This window comes from Danio rerio, chromosome 20 (genome assembly GCF_052040795.2).
Source record: "Danio rerio strain M-AB ecotype USA chromosome 20, GRCz13ab, whole genome shotgun sequence".
NCBI classification, from domain to species: domain Eukaryota; kingdom Metazoa; phylum Chordata; class Actinopteri; order Cypriniformes; family Danionidae; genus Danio; species Danio rerio.
The window spans coordinates 31,588,775-31,609,607 of record NC_141040.1 but is presented as its reverse complement, the minus strand read 5'-3'; the positions used below and the strand labels follow the sequence as shown (position 1 = coordinate 31,609,607).

General features: G+C 34.2%; 2 protein-coding genes across 6 annotated transcripts in view; one reads left to right on the top strand and one right to left on the bottom strand.

The window, feature by feature from the left end:
* Positions 1 to 9,879, bottom strand: part of mthfd1a (methylenetetrahydrofolate dehydrogenase (NADP+ dependent) 1a, methenyltetrahydrofolate cyclohydrolase, formyltetrahydrofolate synthetase) — a 34,595-nt gene extending 24,716 nt beyond the window's left edge. For all 5 annotated transcript variants that reach the window (XR_015518472.1, XR_015518473.1, XR_015518471.1 and 2 more), the window contains exons 1-7: positions 9,333 to 9,879; positions 9,132 to 9,237; positions 6,997 to 7,081; positions 4,964 to 5,023; positions 4,831 to 4,884; positions 4,320 to 4,456; positions 1,044 to 1,144 (exon numbers count right to left, since the gene is read on the bottom strand). Coding sequence is in view for 2 of the 5 variants with exons in the window: in XM_087298281.1 (XP_087154407.1) it covers positions 1,044 to 1,144; positions 4,320 to 4,456; positions 4,831 to 4,884; positions 4,964 to 5,023; positions 6,997 to 7,081; positions 9,132 to 9,235 (541 nt within the window). In the remaining 3 variants the exon portion in view is untranslated. The remainder of the gene's footprint in view (positions 1 to 1,043; positions 1,145 to 4,319; positions 4,457 to 4,830; positions 4,885 to 4,963; positions 5,024 to 6,996; positions 7,082 to 9,131; positions 9,238 to 9,332) is intronic.
* Positions 1 to 20,833, top strand: part of LOC147839358 (uncharacterized) — a 47,565-nt gene that overhangs the window by 6,794 nt on the left and 19,938 nt on the right. The window lies entirely within an intron of this gene.

The window sequence follows — 20,833 nt, the reverse complement described above, 5'->3', positions numbered from 1 at the left end:
TAGCAAAGCCCAAACATGTAAACACTTCATCCTAGATAACAAAAATATATGAAACATATATGACCGCACTATTTGACTCTTTTTCATGTCTTTTTTTATCCCTTTTAAACCTGTTTTAGCATTTTTATTTCTTATGCTTGTATTTTATGTTTTTTTCTTGTTAATGTAAAGCCCTTTGCATTACCATTGTGTATAAAATGTGCTATGTAAATCTCTAAATGTTTATTCCAGTTTTATTTAATGTTATCATTTGTTTTTCTTTGTTGCTTAAGAATTTAATAAATATTAGTTTTTCTAATCTCTACAAAGCATTAAAATTATTGTAAAATTAAAAAGGTCTTTTTTTGGCAATGTTGCCACTGATGAACCATTTTTGGTATAATGTTCTTAAAATTACATTTTCTTAGTTTAAAAACCATTTTAGCTTTAACACTTAAAAAAACACTTAAACATGAAAGGATTCCATGCATGTTAAAGATTTTTTATGGAACCATTGATGCCAGTAAAGAAGCTTTATTTGTAAAGATTGTAGGAATTATCATTTTGAATAATCTCTGAACAATCTTAAACAAAAAGCAACATAAAAAACATCAGATAAATATATAGCTAAGAAAGTAAGGATACTATAATTCATGCGCCATTATTTATGTTTGTATGATGCATTCTTTTCTGGCTCATCCATACTGTGTGCTGCTGAAAAAACAAGATTCTGGATCTTTCTTCTCTTTTGCTTTTGGGTGACAGCTCATTTCACCACCAAGTCATCAGCCTGCATTGCAGTCTGTGTGTGTGCGTGTGCGTGCGTGTGTGTGTGTGTGTGTGTGTGTGTGTATGTATATATATATATATATATATATATATATATATATATATATATATATATATATATATATATATATATATATATATATATATAAATATTTCACACCTATGCACTGACACTCATTGTGCTGCAGAATGAATGCCCTTTAGACAATCACACAGTAACCCTGACTGACGAGACCTGGAGCTCATAGGTAGAAGGTCAGAAGGTTTCCACCCACCAGTCTGGCTGATAAGCTCCATACAGCCATTAGGAGTGCATGGGATGAAGCAGTCGCCCAGGTCTCCACGAGACAGCTTCCCCGCATTTATACTGGTCAAGCTGGGAAGAAAACATAACATACAGCATATTGTACAAATAACATACAGTTGAAAAATGTGAAGATTGCAGATGTTCAACACACAAGATTGCAAAATATATCCTTATATTTTAAAATAATACTTAGAGTGATTATCCAACATATTACAACGTGTTACGCAGTTGTGCTACACAATAATGTGTAACAAATTCTTTGTGCTTGATGTAAAATGACATTAACTAATCAGGTTTATCTGCATATTACTGCCAGGACATTCATTTGACACATGCATTTCTCTCTGAGGATGACAAAATATTCCCTAAACGTAGCTTTGAAACAATCTTTTTCTGTTAAGATAGTTCTGATAAGAAAGTACTATACTTAAGCATAACATAAGGACCATATTAGCATAGCTAAACCATGCTACATTTTCTGTGTAGCAAAATCTAAAACAGAATTTAGAATGTTGTTACAAACATGTTTTAGCACAGCTCCTGTTTTGGCATGTTGTTTACAAAACTGTGCATTCCTCTAGCAGGTTTATCTTTTGATAACATGCTAGTGTATTGTTAACATGTTAAAACTTTACTCACATTTATTAGCACATGTTTTAAAATGTTAGAGTGAGCATTGCTAGTTCATTGTTAGCATGTTTAACATTGTAAACATGTAAATGAGGAGAATGACAAAAACATGCAAACAACAAGCTTAAACAAATAATAAGCATATACAGTTTAAGTCAGAATTATTAGCCCCCTTAAATTTTTTTTTCTTCTTTTCAAAATATTTTCCAAATGATGTTTAACAGAGCAAGGACATTTTCACAGTATGTCTGATAATATTTTTTCTTCTCAAAAAAAGTCTTATTTGTTTTATTTCAGCTAGAATAAAAGCAGTTTTAAATTTTTTAAACACCAACTTAGGGACAAAATTATTAGCTACATTTTTTTCCGATAGAGGGGCTTATAATTGAGGGGGGCTAATAATTCTGTCTTTAACTGTAAATAGGGCAAAACCATGTTAGCAATGTTCTAGATTATAATTAATATGCTAAAAGAGTGTGCTATACCGTCATTACTACAGTATTTAAATGAATTTGTATTAAGGCTTCTAGCCTTAAAAGCTAAAAATATATCAATTCTCCTGTCTGCAATTACAGCAGACCCTGTGATAAACAGACTATAAACACAAGTGATCAAACACAAAGTAACATAAGTGATCTATACAACATAAGAGTACCGCATGAATCTATCTCAGCAATGTGTCAAGAGCCTGCAGGTGGGATCTGTTTGTATTTGTGTAGATGTTAATCTCAGTAACCTCTTAAAAATACTTCACTGAAAAAAACACATCTGAAATCAGTAAAAAAGAGCCAATATTCACAGACATCGTCAAAAAAGGGCCTTTGGCCTTTTGACTTTGAATGGAAAAAAAAGATAAGAGCAAAACATTTGATCTGGAAAATAGAACTTGGCCTTGTTATGAAAAACTGCAGTCTAAAACTACCTGCTTATTTAAAAGGAATAAAATACATCATTTCACCCAAATTATTGTTGTGCTTGTAAGACATACTTTCAACTATACCAGTTTGATGGCAAGAGGCAATAAAATAAGACTCAATAAAAACCAAATACAAGTACCAAGTACATACTGGTATTGTATATATTTGTGTTACTCTGCAGTTGGCCAATGACACGTTTATTAAATGTAGCATAGCCTAAAGAAGAGATATGCCCAATCCCAATTCTACCCCTTAGCCCTTCACCTTAACCCTACCCCTCGATTTGTGCGTAGATGTCAAGGGGTAGGTGTGTCACAATTCACTTTAGCTTGAAGGCGTCGGGCTAAGGGGAAGAGGTGAATATCCCTTCAAACGACGATTTTTCAGGACCACACTCAAAACCAAGATGTAAGAAAATTTCCCAGAATACACCAGCCACAACGGCAGATAGTTACACCCGAAGGTAAAGAGATCCATAAATGAGTATTTTTTGGCATTATTACGAATTTTTACAACAAACAAGCACATATATTAATATGTTCATAACCGCATATGTGTTTTACTGCCATGCTTACAAAAAACCACGCTAACTAAATTTCGCAATCTATAATCCATAATCATAAATCCTGTACAGCAGTCCCACAACATATTGACACTCGAAAACCCTGTCAGAAAAGTCTAGTGGCTGGGAATAGGATTTTTACGGTGCCTGCTATAATGTTAATGTTGTTTTTGGTGTGTTTACATACATGAATATGGCCACTGTGTTAAATGCACATTATTACAATCTTATTGTCACATTAGATTGTTATGATAACATAATATATGCCTTCAGTGATTTCCAGAAAAAAAATAACAATAAATAACACAACTGATATCACTACAGCAGTGGCAATCGTCTGATCTTATATGAAGCAAGAGATTGCAATGACATCTGATGACGTGTGCAAGTGTTGTAGTGTGGTCCCAATTCTTAAGGGGTAAATTTTCAAGCCCTTCCCCTTAACACACAAAGGGGAAGGGGTACATAATAGAATTGGGATTGGGCCATAGTTTAGAGCAGGGGTCACCAATCTCAGTCCTTGAGGGCCGGTGTCCCAGCAGGATTTAGCTCCAACTTGCCTCAACACACCTGCTTGGATGTTTCAAGTATACCAAGTAAGACCTTGATTAGCTTGTTCAGGTGTGTTGGAGCTAAAATCTCCAGGACACTGGCCCTCCAGGAACAAGTTTGGTGACCACTGGTTTAGAGCAATTGCCAAAGGTTTGTTGTAATTGTAGAAATATATGTTTTTCTTATATATTTTAGTAACACTTTAAGTTCCAATTTCCACTGGCTTTCTAGTTTCTACATGCTTATTAATAAGATATTAGCTGTTTATTAGTACTTATGTATGACCTTGTTCTAATTCTATCCAATAACTAAACCCAACTATTACTTTATTAACTATTAATAAGAGCAAATTAGTAGTTTATTGAGCTAAAAGTCTTAGTTAACATATTAGTTGTGAGAACTGTACCTTAAAATAAAGTGACCACATTTTTCCCCAGCTATATTTAGCTAATTTTTTTGAATGATGCAACCCAGCAGAGTACATATACAGTATGTGTGGTAAGGAATATTCATGAGTTAATGAAAGTCACCTACCAGACCCAACTTTCCTGTATCTTTCTTAAAAAACACAGATTTGACGTACCCATCAACATCTTTCTCTGGAGCGACAGCATTGGTGATTTTCTCAGTGTTTATTGGGTTGATGGAGTCGAGCGGCAGCTGCACAATGAGCCCATGAAATGCAGGATTCTCATTCACCGCAATTATGTTGCGTAGGACCTAAAGAAGACCAGTCCTTAAATCATATTTCTCACAAAATAGTTTAATCTGCTGTGTGCGACATTTATTAATTATACTAATGATCAATTGCAACTTCCTTACAAAACTAAATCGGAACTGACGGTTAGTCAGTAGGTGGTTTAGGAAATGTAATAAAGGTGTTACAATTAACCCAGACAGACTGTTTTATAAATTTTAAAGGATAAACTCTATCAAACTGATGAGGGCATTGGATCTTTCATCATTTTTCTATGATGGCTTTGCAATAGATTGGTTGCTGTATTTTTTCAGCGTTGATTAAAACAAAAGACTTCTAATTAAGATTAAAACAATGATATATGGATAAACGTTGTTATTTATTGTGTTTCTCTTACTTCATTTTCAGTGGCTGTTTCAGGAAGCCTGATGTGGTTCGCATTGATTCCAATCTAAACCAAGAAGAGAGACAGTGTAAGTGAGAGGTTTATGATAAACAAGATTTCAGTTTATTAAATCAGCTCACTGAACCTCAGCCGCAGCTTTGAGCTTCATACTGATGTAGAGGTTTGAGTCTTCTCTGTCTCCAACCTTTGAAACAAACAAACAAACAAACACAAACACACACACACACACACACACACACACACACACACACACACACACAAGAAAACTACTTAATCTTCAAAATGTTGCTGTTTATGAATATAAAAATGCAATTACAAATTTTTGTGCAGATATTTGTTTTGCAAGGGTTTAATTACAAATATTTTATTTTGTGAAAATATTTAAATATTTAATAGTGTTAAGCAACATTTCTGTGTGCTATAAACAATTTTTAAATAAATTAATTTATTAATTTTCCTTCGGCTTTGTCAACTATTACGGCATATGTTTTATGCAGCAGATGCCCATTCAGTTGCAATCCTGTACTGGTAAACATGCATACACTCTCACATCTACACACACTCTTACACTACAGCCAATTTAGTTAATCTAATTCACTTATCCCACATGTCTTTGGACTGTGGGGGAAACTGCACCCAGAGGAAACCCATGTGAACACAAACATTACATGCAATCTCCACACAGAAATGCCAACTGACCCTGCTGGGACTCGAACCAGAAACCTTCTTGCTGTGAGGTCATAGTGCTAACCACTGAACCACCGTGCAGCCCCAATTTTTAAAGTAATTTTTGTATGCTTTTTTATTTTATATCTCCATATAGTTATCAGGGTTGTCACAATACCATTAATTTGTGTTATTATACTATACCAGCTGAAATATCGTGATACCAAGTAGTATTGTGATACTGTAATTCATAAATAAAGAAAATTGTCAAAAATACTATATTTGATGTTATAATAAGCCTACTTGAATTGAATGAATGATTCCCTTATTATCGAAGAAAGTAGTTGTTCTTCACCTAAAATGTATTCATTCTTTTTGTTTATTTTGTACATAACTGACCAACAAAAAATAAATTAAAATAAAGATACAAAATACACCAAATGACATTTGTTACAAAAAGAGCATTTTTCCAAACAAATTAGGCTTCATGAAGTGGTCAAAAATGGTTTCAATGTTTCCTGTCTTATCAGGTAAGAATCGAGATTGTTGTGGTTGTTGTAGCTACTATATCATATTGAAAAGGGCAGAAATTAACTAATTCAGATTCGAACTGAAGCATCCGAAAATGTGCAATAGGCTACCATAAAAGGTGTGAATTCTACAGTTTGCAACCTCAAACTATTCAAAGAAAATGGTCTATTGCTGCAGAAACGTGTAAGCATTTTAGTTAATTTTACAAATGCAACATTATACATTGTAGATAGACCGTTAATGGTGATACTACCGTTTACATACTACAGTGGCACCCCCAGTATTTTGGAGCCATAGTATCACAGTACTACCATAGTAAACCATGCAACCCTAATAGTTATATAATAAATATATATTTTAATTCAGTTTATATTTTGAGCTTTAATTTCTCTCACACACACACACACAAATATTTTAATTAGCCATATGTTTTAAGAGTTTAGTTTACTACAGTAACCCTCATTTAAAAACATTATTAAAATAATATACAATATTCATTTTTATCTGGAAATCAGTGCGTTGTTGTTGTTGTAAGTCTGGTTATTTGTATGCAACGATCAATACAGATCTTTAAAAGTGAAAACAGCAAAACAGCACAGTGAGGTTGTTGTGTAATTGAGTCACACACAATATCAGTGCTGTCTTAATCTTATCACTGTGACCTTAAACTAGCACACCTTTCTCTCACATGCACACTTCTGCATTTATCAACACATGACCATGAAGCCATAGGGAGATTTTCTATTTTAACACAACACCCACAACCGTGACAGAAAAGAAAATGGCACTTTACCAAATGACCATCTGGAGTAGAGCGAAAGGAAAAAGCAATAAAGAGAAAAGATGAGTCAGATTATCGGGAGAGATGAAGTTAAACAGCTAGCTATCAGTATGAGGCACACTATATGGGCAACAAAAATAAATAAAATAAATGAAAAGAAGCATGAGGTCCAGACTGACCTGCAGCACCACAAGACCAGGCCTGAAACCTGGAAACTGACTCTTCATCTGCTCCACCTCCTCCTTCAGCTGCTGTTTCACCTGCCTGCACATACAAAGAAGAATCAAAATCTACTGCAAGGTTCTGCTGAAGGGCTTTATTGATTTATTTATTGGCTAATCTAAAACAAGGTGTAAACAACATATGGCAATGCATTGCAAAAAATTACTGTGTTAAGCTGCAATATCCACTTAATATATTAATATAACTTTTTTAAGAAGCACCTAGTTATTCAGATGTTTGTACCACAAAGTGTATTACAGTTAATGTACGTGACTCAATATTAATATAGTTGTAAATATTAATGTAAAATCTGTTATATATAAACATGTATTATATATTATAAGCTTAAATTTTGATTTTGGTAGAAGACAGTTTAAAATCCAGCATAATCCAGTAACTATAACTTGCAAAATTACCAAAATAGTACATAAAAACTTTTTTTGGATTTGATGATTCAGGTTTGCCTTCATAAATAGTATATAAAAAATAGATGTAAATTTATAAATAGTAGGTTCAGAGGGGAAGTAATGAAATCCTGTGTAAGCAATGAATCAATGCTTAATAATAATAATATTAATAATAATAGCTACATTTTTAATTTATAAATTTTCCTTCGCCTTAGTCTCTATTTTAGAGGGTACCACAGTGGAATAAACCATCAACTATTCCGTTATATGGTTTACACAGTGGACGCCTTTCCAGCTGCAACCCAGTACTTGGAAATATTTAATAAAAAAAATAAATAAATAAATAATAATAATAATAATAACAATCATTCATTTTATTTTATTTTTTTGCTTAGTCCCTTTATTAATCAGGAGTCCACACAGCAGAATGAACCAAAAACTTTTCCAGCATATGTTTTACGCAGCGGATGCTCTTCCAGCTGCAACCCAACACTGGGAATACCCCATACACTCTTGCATTCACACACATACACTATGGACAATTTAGCTTATTCAATTCACCTGTACCAAATCTTTGGACTGCGGGGGAAACCAGAGCACACCCAGAGAAAGCCCACGCGAACACAGGTAGAACATGCAAACTCCACACAGAAATGCCAACTGACCAACTGAGAAATGCCCTTATTTATTCATTTATTGGCTAATCAAAAAAAAAAGTCTGAACAACATATGGCAATGTACTGTAAAAATACTTTATTAAGTTGCAAGCTCCATTTAATACAGTATATTAACATAGCTGTGTATTGTTTATGAAGCACCTGAATAATCTGATGTTTGTCCCACAAAGTAAATTACAGTTAATGCATGACCCAGTACTCATATAGCTGTAATGTAATGTAAAAATCTATATACATTTATTTTATAAAATCTATTATATATTATATTATCAACTTTAATTTTGGGTTGGTGCAATGTTTCTGGTAAAGACAGAAAAATACAGTTTATAATACACTGAACAATACAGTGCTCAGCATATAAAAGTACACCCCTCACAAATCTATCGTTTAAATTAATATTTTTAAAAGCAAGCTATACAATATTATATTTGTGCATATACATTAGATTAGTCACTACTGACACCAAATCTGGAGCTTATCTAACAAAATAACTTAGATAATGGTCCAAAAACTAGTACACTCAAATGTATATGTTATAGAAAAATATTAAATACAAATTTTAAAAAGGATAAAAATAATAATAATAATTTTGCTTGCATTTAATTGTATTATCTTTCACTTCCTAAATATGTTTGGTGGCTAAATATTGTTGCATAAAATAAATATTATTTTAATAAATATAGATGTTTAATAAATTGGTTTTGTTTAAAGGCACCAAAATACATTGCCTATATTCACAGAGAAATGGATAAAAATATTTATTTTCAAAATGGAGTGTATTCAATTATGCTGAGCACTTTATATTGTAAGTTCCCAAGGTTTACAAATGAATAGTTATTATAAGGTGTTTCCATTTTAAATTAAGTACATCATTATATTACAAGCATATTGTTAAAAGGCTTAGAATAAACACAATAAACTAAATTTAAAAAGCATCAAATGCTTGATAATGTGTAAAAGCTCCTGAGTCCTACATCCACAAGAGCCCTCAAACACACTCAAACTCACTGTGAGGTCTTGTTTCCAGAAACAACTGTTGCAAGCGCACAGCATCTGTCCCATCTGTACCTTAAAACCCCTCGCCGTAGCACAGCAGCACTGACGGAAAACATGTCTGCACACAACACAGTGTCAAAGTCAGTTGGAAAACATACAGGAAAAAATATCTTCAAACAAAGCTGTTTCTCTACATCACAGAGATATCACCACCTGTATTGTATGAACTGTATGAAGTCAGTACAGTCACTCCTGCTTTCACTGTGCAGTCTTATCAATGCATCCAGCTGTCCAGACTATTCCAGCACGAGTCGGGATGTGAGCTGATAAAAGTAGAGGCTGCAAAACTCAGACAAGCTCAAACAATCACATGGTTTGTGAAAAAAGCCTGCACAATGCAAGAGAGGTTAAAATACAACTACTGGCAAGTGGAGCAGGTAAGCTGTTCAGCGAGGAGCAGGCAGCCAATCAGAGGTCTTGTGGGTGAGAAAAGAAACATTCCTGGGACTGTGAGTTTAGTCGGTCTCCTCCTCTTCTTCGCCGTCAAAAAACTGCAGCATGTGATCTGCTAAGCAGTCTCTGAAAAGCAACCCAACGCCCTCAAAACAGCTGTCAGTCAGACAAACTCGCAGAAAATGGCAAGCTGCTATAACATGATAGAAAATATAAAGGCATAAACACCACAGAGAAAAAGAAATATAGACAACAGAAAACTTGACAACATCGTGACGCTTCGTTTTCCCTACTCGAAAAGGAAATGAACGAAACGGTTTGTTTTTGTAACTATAGCGCCCTCTGCTGAAAAATTTTTAAAATGACAACTGCACTGTAATTAAGGCTGGGTTTCGCACTATTCCTTCATGCTGTCCCAACACAAAATCTTAAGTTAACCCTTTGATGCACAAGCTATAAAATAGACATAGAAAAAATAAGCTTAGACGGACCACTTTAGACCCATGTGGTGTATCAAAGGGTTTACATAATCATTTTTAAAAAATCAAGTGGATTGAACATAAAACAGTGAAGTTGCGTCCCATAAACCCTCAGAATTGTTTTGTTTTAGAACTCATTTTTAATAAGTAACTTTTTGAGTGTGTATGTTCCCGTTATCAGTACTCAATAAACCGATTCATTTAGTCCACACTTACTGTATTCAATATGTGCATTTAAACCTCAGACATTTTATTCTTGCACATAAAATAATTAATTTAAAACACCTGGCTAAACAATAATACAAAACAATAATGCACTTGACGTAAAGAAAATGTAGACAACAAAATTAAAGAAAAATAAAATAAACTTAAAAACCTTCAAAATCTGCTGTTAACGAAAGAGACCCTGTGAGAAACATTTCAATAGCATTTCAATCACATCTAACACAGGGGGAGTGAGAAACTGTATATAAGTACTTGAATAAAACCATACCTCTATAGTAATTAATTTAATCCTGACCAACTGTATTCAGTGTCAGAATGAGTTAGGAAACTTCACACATTGTTACCAAATTATTTTGAGTTTTCATAGCCCTCCAAAATGTCTGACTATCTTTAGTATTTACAAAATATTCTCATTTAATCTCTATTAATTATGTTAATCAGTGAAGTGGATTCCTGGCTAAGATAACTGGCTAATGCTGATACAGCATGTTTTTTTATTTAAAATAATTTGTTTTTTATAGTTACTTTAATGAAGGAAAATATTTTTATTGTGCAGTGACAACCATATGTGTGCAGTTTTAAAATGTATTTAAATTAATTGATATTCAGTTTAAGCATTTGACAAATTGTCATATTATATATTAATTTATCCTCTACAATTAAAAACAAGTTATTTAATATTATGAAAGTATTGAAAAGGTATTATTATGATTATGATTTTTAGAATTATTATTATTAAATAATACAGTATATTCATGTTTTTTATATTTATATTTGTATACAAATTTAATGTTGTTCTTTTGAATGTATTTATGAAATAATCATTGATAATAAATTCTAGAGCACCAAATCAGTGTTTTAATTTCTTGTAGAGCATTGGACACTGAAGAGAAGTGATTTGTAAGCACAAAAAATTCAATGTTGTAAACTGTAAATTCAACAACTGACCACAAGGAGGCAACGTCGTGTTAAATTTCCAAGCCATCGAGCTTCCAAATATATCTGTATATATCTGTAACAGTCAGATCATTTAGTGACTGATTAAATATAAATCCAGATAACAGCACAAACAATAAACAAAAAAAACAGTTTTAATGAAATGCTGCTTCATTCTTAAAACAAAATAAAGTTCTTCTAAAGAAACTACCTCACAAATCATTAGTTAAGTAGACTTTTAGTGGAAGCATTTTTGATAAAACAGCAATAAAATATTGACAAACAGCAATTAAACATTGACTGCAGTCCAAAAAGAAAACAAGACCAACCTATGTTTTTTTTCTGTAAACTTTTTTAAACCACTACTGTACTTCTCATACACAGTCTCTGGTGTCCCATAAATGGCGATTCACCAGACTTCCAGAACACCATTAATGTCCTATAAGCATTAAAATCATTAGGATTATTTCCTGCTCAGGGGACATTACAGTGTAACTGATCTGGTTTGACTGATCTTGTTAGCCAAATAGTGTAAGCCTGACTTCCTCCTGGTGCTGTGGAGAAAATATTTGAAGAGTGATTTTACATTTACACACACTGCCAGAAGTAGGTCCATTACATCATGCCACATGAGTCACAGAGACCACATCGACCCACAACTCCAGGAATGATGGTCAAACCAGACACATATATAAGCACAAATACAAAGTTAACTCAATGCCTAGAAGTGTAGAACAAGCAGTGAGGCCTTAGTGTTTCTAACCAGTAAAACTCAGAATCTACTAAAAATATATTTTATATTTTTTATAATTTTTATATTTTTTTAAACATGCTGAAATCCCTACAGCCCAGACTGGTTTACTAGCATGGGTGGGTTATCACTTTATAAAAATTTGACAAACATCTTAAAATGGCAGAATACAGGTTCTGGCATGTTGCAATTACAATGTCATGTGTGTACAAGTCACTTTGTCACAGAAAGTGAAAAAGTACCTTTTTACATAAATCCAACAAGATTACTGTGCAAAAGTACTAGTATCATCACCAAAAAAGGTTTAAAGTTGGTAATTTCTATATTTTTCTGTAGCATGTCAGTGTGAAATATCAATCTACATTTTCAAACATTATTTTTGTCATTAATTTTAATTATTATACAGTGAGATTATTGTCACAAGGAGTCTGACACCACACAGAGATCTGATCTGATCATCATCTAAGCTTTCTGGAATGACATGAAGAAACAGAACAAACTGAGACAAAATAAATACAGAACAGCTTAGAGATGGCAATATCTCTAAGATGGTTAAAAAAGTAACTGCAAAGCTACCTGAAAAACAATGGGCAAGTGTATTAGGTGTTTTAAATGCAAAGTGCGCTCATAGCAAATGTTGATTTAATTTAGTTAATATAAGTTAATTGTTAAATTAAATGTATTTATGCATATTCTTGTAGCATAATCTGAGCAGGTATAGATTCTATTGTTAGTACAGCTGTCTTGTATTAGTGATTTAGGCTGATTGTGTAATGGTGTATAGGATATTTTCATAGCACCCTTTAGTACCAATTAAGGATTGCTTAAAAAGTTCAGAGCAGTATTATTGCTGAACTTGTCCATCCCTTTCTGATCACTGTGTAGCCGTCCAGTGAGTTCACTAAACTCCATAGTCACTAGGCATGTGCCGGTATGAGAGTCTGATGGTATGATAACCATGGATAAAAAAAATCACAGTTTCACGTTATTGTGATTACTGCTCTAAAATATGCTCTTTTTAAATGTCCGAGTAAAAAGCAACAACCTTTTTCCCTAATTAACACAATATATTTTATTTTAGAAAATATGTATAATATTTTGGAGCAGTAAACATGTCAGGCTAAATAATTCAACTGAATCATTGACTTCTGCTGTCTTCATTAGTTTCAAAAACACAGATACCTTCACATGTTAAAATGGCATCTTTGAATATCGTTTTTGCTGGAAATACTGATGTCCTAAAAAACATTACACATACAGTGCATCCAGAAAGTATTCATAGCGCCCCCCCCCCCCCTCCCCCTCCCCCCTCTATTTCATATGACAGCTATTTTCAGATCTCTTCAGAGATGTTCAATAGGATTTAGGTCTGGGATTTGGCTGGGCCACTCAAGGACATTCACCGAGTTGTTGTGAAGCCACTTCATTTATATTTTGGCCATGTGCTTTGGGTCATTGTCCAGCTTGAAGATGAACCGTCGCCCCAAGAGCACTCTGAAGCAGGTTTTCATTCAGGATGTCTCCGTACATTGCTGCATTCATCTTTCCCTCTATCCTGGCTAGTCTTCCAGTTTCTGCTGCTGAAAAACTTCCCCACAGTATGATGCTGCCACCACCATGCTTTACTGTAGGGATGGTATTAGGCTGGTGATGAGTGGTGGTTTTCTCCATAACGCCTGGCATTCACTACAAAGAGTTAAATTTTAGTCTCATCAGACCAGAGCATTTTGTTTCTTATGGTCTAAAGAGTCCTTCAGATGCCCTTTGGCAAATTCCAATACTAAGGAGTGGCTTCTGTCTGGCCACTCTACCATACAGGCCTGATTGGTGGATTGCTGCACAGATGATTGTCCTTCTGTGAAGTTTTCCTCTTTCCACAGAATAATGCTGGATCTCAGACAGAGTGACCATCTGGTTATTGATCATCTCCCTGACTTAGGCTCTTTTCCCCGATCACTCAGCTTAGATGGTCAGCTCTAGAAAGAGTCCTGGTGGTTCCAAACATCTTTCACTTACGGATGATGGAGGCCACTGTGCTCACTGGAACTTCTAGAGCAGCAGAAATGTTTCTGCAACCTTCCCTAGCCTTGTGCCTTGAGACAATCCTGTCTTGGAGGTCTACAGACTATTCCTTTGTCTTCATGCTTGGTTTGTGCTTTGACATGCACTGCACTGTAAACCCTTGGATCTCACATTGACAGGTGTATGCCTTTTCAAACTATGTCCAGTCAACTGAATTTACCAGAGGTGAACTGTAATGAAGCAGTTAAAACATCTTTAAAAGGATAAGTGGAAACAGAATTTACATGAGCTCAATTTAGAGCTTCACGGCAAAGGCTGTGATACTTATGTACATCTAATTTTTCAGGTTTTTTACTTTTAATAAATTTGCAACAATTTCAAAAACTTTTTTTCACATTGTCATTATGTGGTATTGTGTGTAGAATTTTGAGGAAATAAATGAATTTAATCTATTTTGGAATAAGGCTTTAACATAAACAATGTAGGAAAAATTAAGCGCTATGAATACTTTCCGGATGCTCTGTACACTGCTTACAATTATTCAATTAATGTAGACATCCCCTATATACACGTATCTATTCATTTCTTTTTTTTTTTTTTGCAATGACGTGACTGGCAAATACATTTCCTGTCTACCTGATGCAACTACACAGTATCATTCTCAAAGCACAGCACGCAGTCTTGATACAAAAAGAGTCTTCCTTCACCACTGTGCTGATGGATACTGTCATAGTTATGTGACTCTGCCTCTCCACCTCTTCCTCTAGAGCCTCAACATTCCCTCTCACACACACACACACACACACACACCTTCACTGACAAGCTCAGACTTGCATGACATGACGTTAATAGTACCAAGAACTGTGTGGGTGTATACGTGGGTGGCTTGCTTGTTGAGCAGATTGGCCGGTATGAAAATGATGTCCTTATCACGGTGGATGCATTCCCTGGAGAAACATGAGCTAGCCAAAACACAAACAGAGAAAACGTAAAAGGAGCTGGTACGTGTGTTGCATACATACAGTACTTAATGTGATTCCAATGCTTGAATACACAAAGGCACACACACACACACACACACACACACTCACAACAATATGCAAAGATGGGCCAATTATCTCTCCTTTTCTGAGTTCTTTTGGCCTTTTGTAACATTTTCATCTTTCTTTTCTCTGAAGTAATGGACTGGAAATCACAGTCCGCTCTAATTGAACTTCGCTCTTACATTTTAATTCACCGAGGACAAAGCATTTTGTGACTGCTAATTTCTGAACCAAGAGGTGCGAAAGCAAATTTACTTTGTTCTTGTTTCGGGATTTATTTCTGAACAAGCGCGGTCGGTCACCTCTGTCCCACTTATGTCGCATGGCAGCCTTAATCCTTATAAAACAGAGTAAGCAGGACATAGCACGATAAATCAGCTATGGTGATCACTGGCGGAAATGAAGAGATGAGACATGGTGATTTAGGGGAAGCGATATGCTTTTTTTTCTCCCTAGGTGCCAGGATTGGACACACTTGTGTCAAAACGCATGCAAAGGTAGGATGGCACATCCCTAAATGGGTCATTGAACTGGGACAGTGTGGAATATTTGCAGGGTAAAAAAAATGCTTCTGAGATAAACCTAAATGCAGATTCACATAAGTCAGCTTTATATTTATGAGTAGGCTTTAAGAGATAGTTCACCCAGAAGTGAAAATTAACTATTATTTTACATAATTCTTAAGACATTAGGGATGTGGTGTTTTTTTCTCTCTTCTTCTTCTTCTTCTTCAGCAAAACATTAAAATTAAAAAAGTAACACTTTAATTTGATGGTCCATTATAGTATTAGTAGGCTGTCTGCTTAATATATGTTGATACTGCTGCTAAAAAGATATTTAACTGACTATAAAAAACTTTGCAAGTATATGTCTACTTATAATCTAATGAGAATTAGTTGGCATGTAGATGCAATGTAACTTAAATTCAACAAACGAACCATCAAAATAAAGTGGGACTAAAAAACAAAGTTACACATAGAGAAACAGAGCACAGAAATGCCTGTCTACTACTACTCTTACTACTACTACTACTACTACTACTACTACTACTACTACTAATAATAATAATAATAATAATAATAATAATAGTAGTATTAGTAGTAGTAGTAGTAATATTTTAATATACAAAAACAATTAAACTGCCACATATAACCAGCATCATTTAGGATAATTAAAACTTTCTATCTAGAGGATTTTAACTCTTTAAATTACTATACAAAATGTTATATTACATTTAATGTTTAGGCTACTTATATACAATTACTACTTATGTTTAGGCTACTTATAGAAATAAAATTGATGTATTATTGGTTTTGGGCAGTGCCATGTCAAAAAATCAACCTCATACACATGCAAATTTCTCAGTACTCTTTACATGCAAAACAAACTCATTTTAGGATGACTATTTTATCTGAAACTGCTTTATGCTTTAAACTAAAACCTTGCTAAATGATAAACTGCAAGTCATTGCTTACCTCTTCATAAGACTCATATTAATATTGTTTTGTGTGTGTTTATATGTCTGGTTCTCGAATCTGATTGGCTGATAGCCATGCGATATTCTGCAATAACAGCACTCGTACAGCCTCTTCATGCTTGTGGTGTATTACTCCACCCACATAGAGAGACAAGCAGAGGAATAAACTTAGTACAGTTTGTTAAATATTTATAGTATATATTAGTTATTTAGATTGCAATATGACGACAGAGATCGCATAATAAGTTCTTAAAAGAGAACTCAGCGTTTTCTTGTCGTATTTCAAACTACAGCTGATCAAATCATTATAAAACAGGTAAGTGAAATTTTAAGTCAATCTCTTTCTCTCGAGTATTTTGTAGTGTTGTATTTATACCATAGTAATCTGGTAGTGTTTGCTTTGCTTTTCAGGGTTAATTACTGCAACAAAGAAATACTGGGAAATCTCTGCAGTCTGATGGCATTTAATGCCGTTCAGTCTTGTAATCTTAAAATGTGAGTAAAATCAACTGTTTTGTCAGCACTACAGACCAGGGATGTCCAGACTCGGTCCTGGAGGGCTGGTGTCCTGCACAGTTTAGCTCCAACTTCCTTCAACACACCTTCCTTGAAGTTTTTAGAAAGACATTGATTAGCAGGACCCCGGCCCTCGAAGATCAAGTTTGGACACCCCTGCTTAGACATTAAGCTAGAGAATCATTCAAATACTAGCTCTAAAGTGATGTGTGTCATGTGAAGTAGCAAGGTTTCTGCTGTTCTGATGGTCAGCTGTAGATGTGAATGAAGCCAGTAATTATCTATTTTTCTTATTATTAAAGAAAAAAAGAAAGAGTTTTCTACTGTTTCATTATTCATTTATTACAAGCCTAAAGAAAGCGAGAGGGTCATTTTTGGGGTGAACAGTCCCTTCAGTAGTTTTGGACACAAAGTACTGGGTTTTTGTTGGGCCAGAATCAATGTTGTACTTTTATTGCTGATACTATAGTACTTAGAAATTGCATGAATCATCACATTTATACAGTAAACAAGGATTACACTCAGCACAATAGCACAAGCAAGGGGTAATGTAGAGCAATGATGTTCATTATCACAAAATAAACAGCGACAGGAAGAACGGGAGCAAGCAAACACTGCTGCAACAATACAGTAGCATAACTCTGAAGATGTTCAAGCTCATTCTCTGCATAGGCAATAACTGAGGAACAAAACGAGATCTGTTCTGTTGAACATTAAAGGTGAATCTTTAATGTACTGGATAATATATGGGATAGAAGGGAGTTAGGAGTACGTCCGCATTTAAATACATTCAGTCAGCACAATATATTTCCTCCCTATAGTGATATATGTAAAACAAAACTAAGGCCAAATTTTTGGCCAGCCAGGGAAAACTTATGCTATGTTAATGTATTTTGTCAAAGCACATTGGTGCAGGGGTCACCAAGCTTGTTCCTGGAGGGCCGGTGTCTTGCAGATTTTTTTTGCAGATATTTTTTCTTTAAAAGACCATTATTAGTGATGACTCTTTTTAAAAATGTATGTGTACAACAATATATATATATATATATATATATATATATATATATATATATATATATATATATATATATATATATATATATATATATATATATATATATATATATGATATATCTTGAAATAAAGCACAAACATAAATTTTGACTATTTTGAGGCAGTAGCCATTCAATTGAGATTTTCCCATTTAAATAAATTGTCTGTCCAGTAGATGGCGCTAAAGCTAATTATATTATTGTTCTGTGAAAACACACACAATCACACACACGCAGATTTTTTTCAGTGGGCTTTAATGTGACAATACAAATATACAAATTGAGATGTTACAATCATTCTAAACTATTTTAATCACAGATGCACCCTAAACCCCGACAATCTGAGCCTTACCCCCTTAGAAGATTGACAAGCCATTGGCTGACAGTAAATGGGCTGAAAAACATTTGAGGCCTGACTCACAGTGTGTGTGAATATCACCCACTGAGCACAGCAAAACATGGGCATGTTCATTTTAGTAGGCAGTACTGTGTGTATTTCAGATTGTCATGTCAACTACAAACAACCTGTGAATAAACGGGTATTACTTTCTGTATTAGTTTATTTGCAATCTTTGCAGGATAGAGAGAAATGAATCGCCTGTCTGGGAAAAAAAGCAGAGGTTCCTTTTTAAAGATATTTATTCTCTCTAAATCAAATGAAGGTTTCTTGACTGCATTAAGAAAAAATAAGTAGCCTGCAAAGTAGATATATCATGAAGCTGAAAATGAAATCGGACCATATAATTCTATTTGATGCTATTTCAAATATAGAGAAATCAGTGGGGAATCATGAACTAATAACACATTATGGAATAATTTTCATTAGATACCGACACAATTCTTCTACTTAACCAGTGAAACTTTGTTATTTTTTCATTTTCCTTAAAGCAGAGGCTCAAGGGGCAAAGGAGAGATGGACAAAGCCGGAAAGAATTGCCCGAAGGCTGTTTGAAGCTTCTGCACATTAAAACCTTAAAGGTCTTCATGCTGTTTTAATGAGAGCATCAGTTTGTGAGGAGTGGGATAAAATCCCTGAATACATTTAGGACACTTATGCACCTCTCTGTCCATTTTTCAACCATTTTTAAGAGGGGGAAGGGATAATTTGCTCTTTCCTTTCTTCTTTAATGACATCTTTTACTTGATAATCCCTTGATGCAGAGGAGCTTTTGAAACCCAGTGGAGAAGAGGGTCATGAGCTGGTCCTTTACCATTAGCACAGAATTAATTAATTGACAATCTGAGGAGAAAAAAACGGCTTGCTGTTCAGATCTTACTGAGTGAAGCGAGCCGAATATGATGAGGTCTGATTTACATCAGCTCAGTTTTCTTTTTTCTTTTCAGCACACACAATGTAAGGGGTGATCTTTGTGTAGTCAAGCAAAAGAGCATCAGATATACAGGTCAGATTTAAGTCAGGGAGACCTTCACAGAGACAGTAGTAAACAAAATAATGAATGTTTGATGAGGGAAAAGCAAATAAACAAACGATTTAGACAGATTAATTTATGGTAATATGACTTAAAAGACACAAAACAAACTCTCACATTGAAAATCTCCAACCTTCTGAATTCAAAGTCACAAGCAGTGATAATGCAAAGCTTGGCCTTCAGTGTGAAAACAATATAAAGTACAGTTTAGTTTCTCCCAATATCACGGTTAAGACTCCTGACACCCACTTCCAGTTTTATAAATCTTAGTGATAAAAACCAAACAGTCGCATGACTGTTAGCATAATGACACCACCAGTGGTGTACCGTACATGACCAAACTTGGATCAAATGATGCAAAACTAAGGACAAAGTTCTGTATTATTCCTATATTAGTTACATAAAAACAAATGAATATTACTTTGCAGCAATACACTGATAATAAACCTCCAGACAATGTCCACAATGCAGACAGCTATGTAAAAATAGGTTAAAATTTAAGACAATATGTGAATTATTCTACATTTTTACAAAACAGAAATGACATTAGGTTTCCAGGTATGTTTCATTGCATGTTTCAGATGACTGTAAATATGAAATAAATTTCTTTAGGATACGTTTTGTTATATGTTTCAGAAACATGTCCTTGTACATGTCTACGAAAAGGCAGAACTAGTCATAGATCCCCTTATGAAAACATTGCCCTGAAACCACTTCCCTAAACCCAACCAATAGTGTTCTTAAAAAGCAAACTTAAGAAAACAGTGCACTGCCAACGCAATCTCACGGCAATTAGTAACTTTTTGATTTAGTGGCTAATTTGTATGATTTTGTACGATCTAATTCATACAATTTAGTTCGATTTGCTCATCAACCAATGACGATTGGGGTTAGGGGTGGGGTTGGGTGCCACGCCTCCTTTTTTTAAATCGTATATTTTTGTATGACTGATCTCGTACAAATTCGTACAAATTAGCCACTAAACTGACAAAATGTAAAATAGGTTTCCTTGTGAGATCATGCTGGTCAAACATATGCTGAAGTGTGTATTTGCATGACAGGTTCGTAAATGCAGGTTGAGGTGCACTCTTCCAATGAATCAGTGTTGAAAATTACATGATTATGATAGATTAATTATCTTAATTATCTAAATCTTGCTATGTGGGATGATAGTTTGAATTAATCTCCTTTTATTTATTTTCACACTGAAATTAGACCATGGAATAGCTCGTTTTGCATTATTCTAAACATTGTTTATTCCAAAATCCAATCAAATGAAATTAAAAAAGAAAAACATTTTAAATAAAGCTCTCAGGAGCATGCACAAATG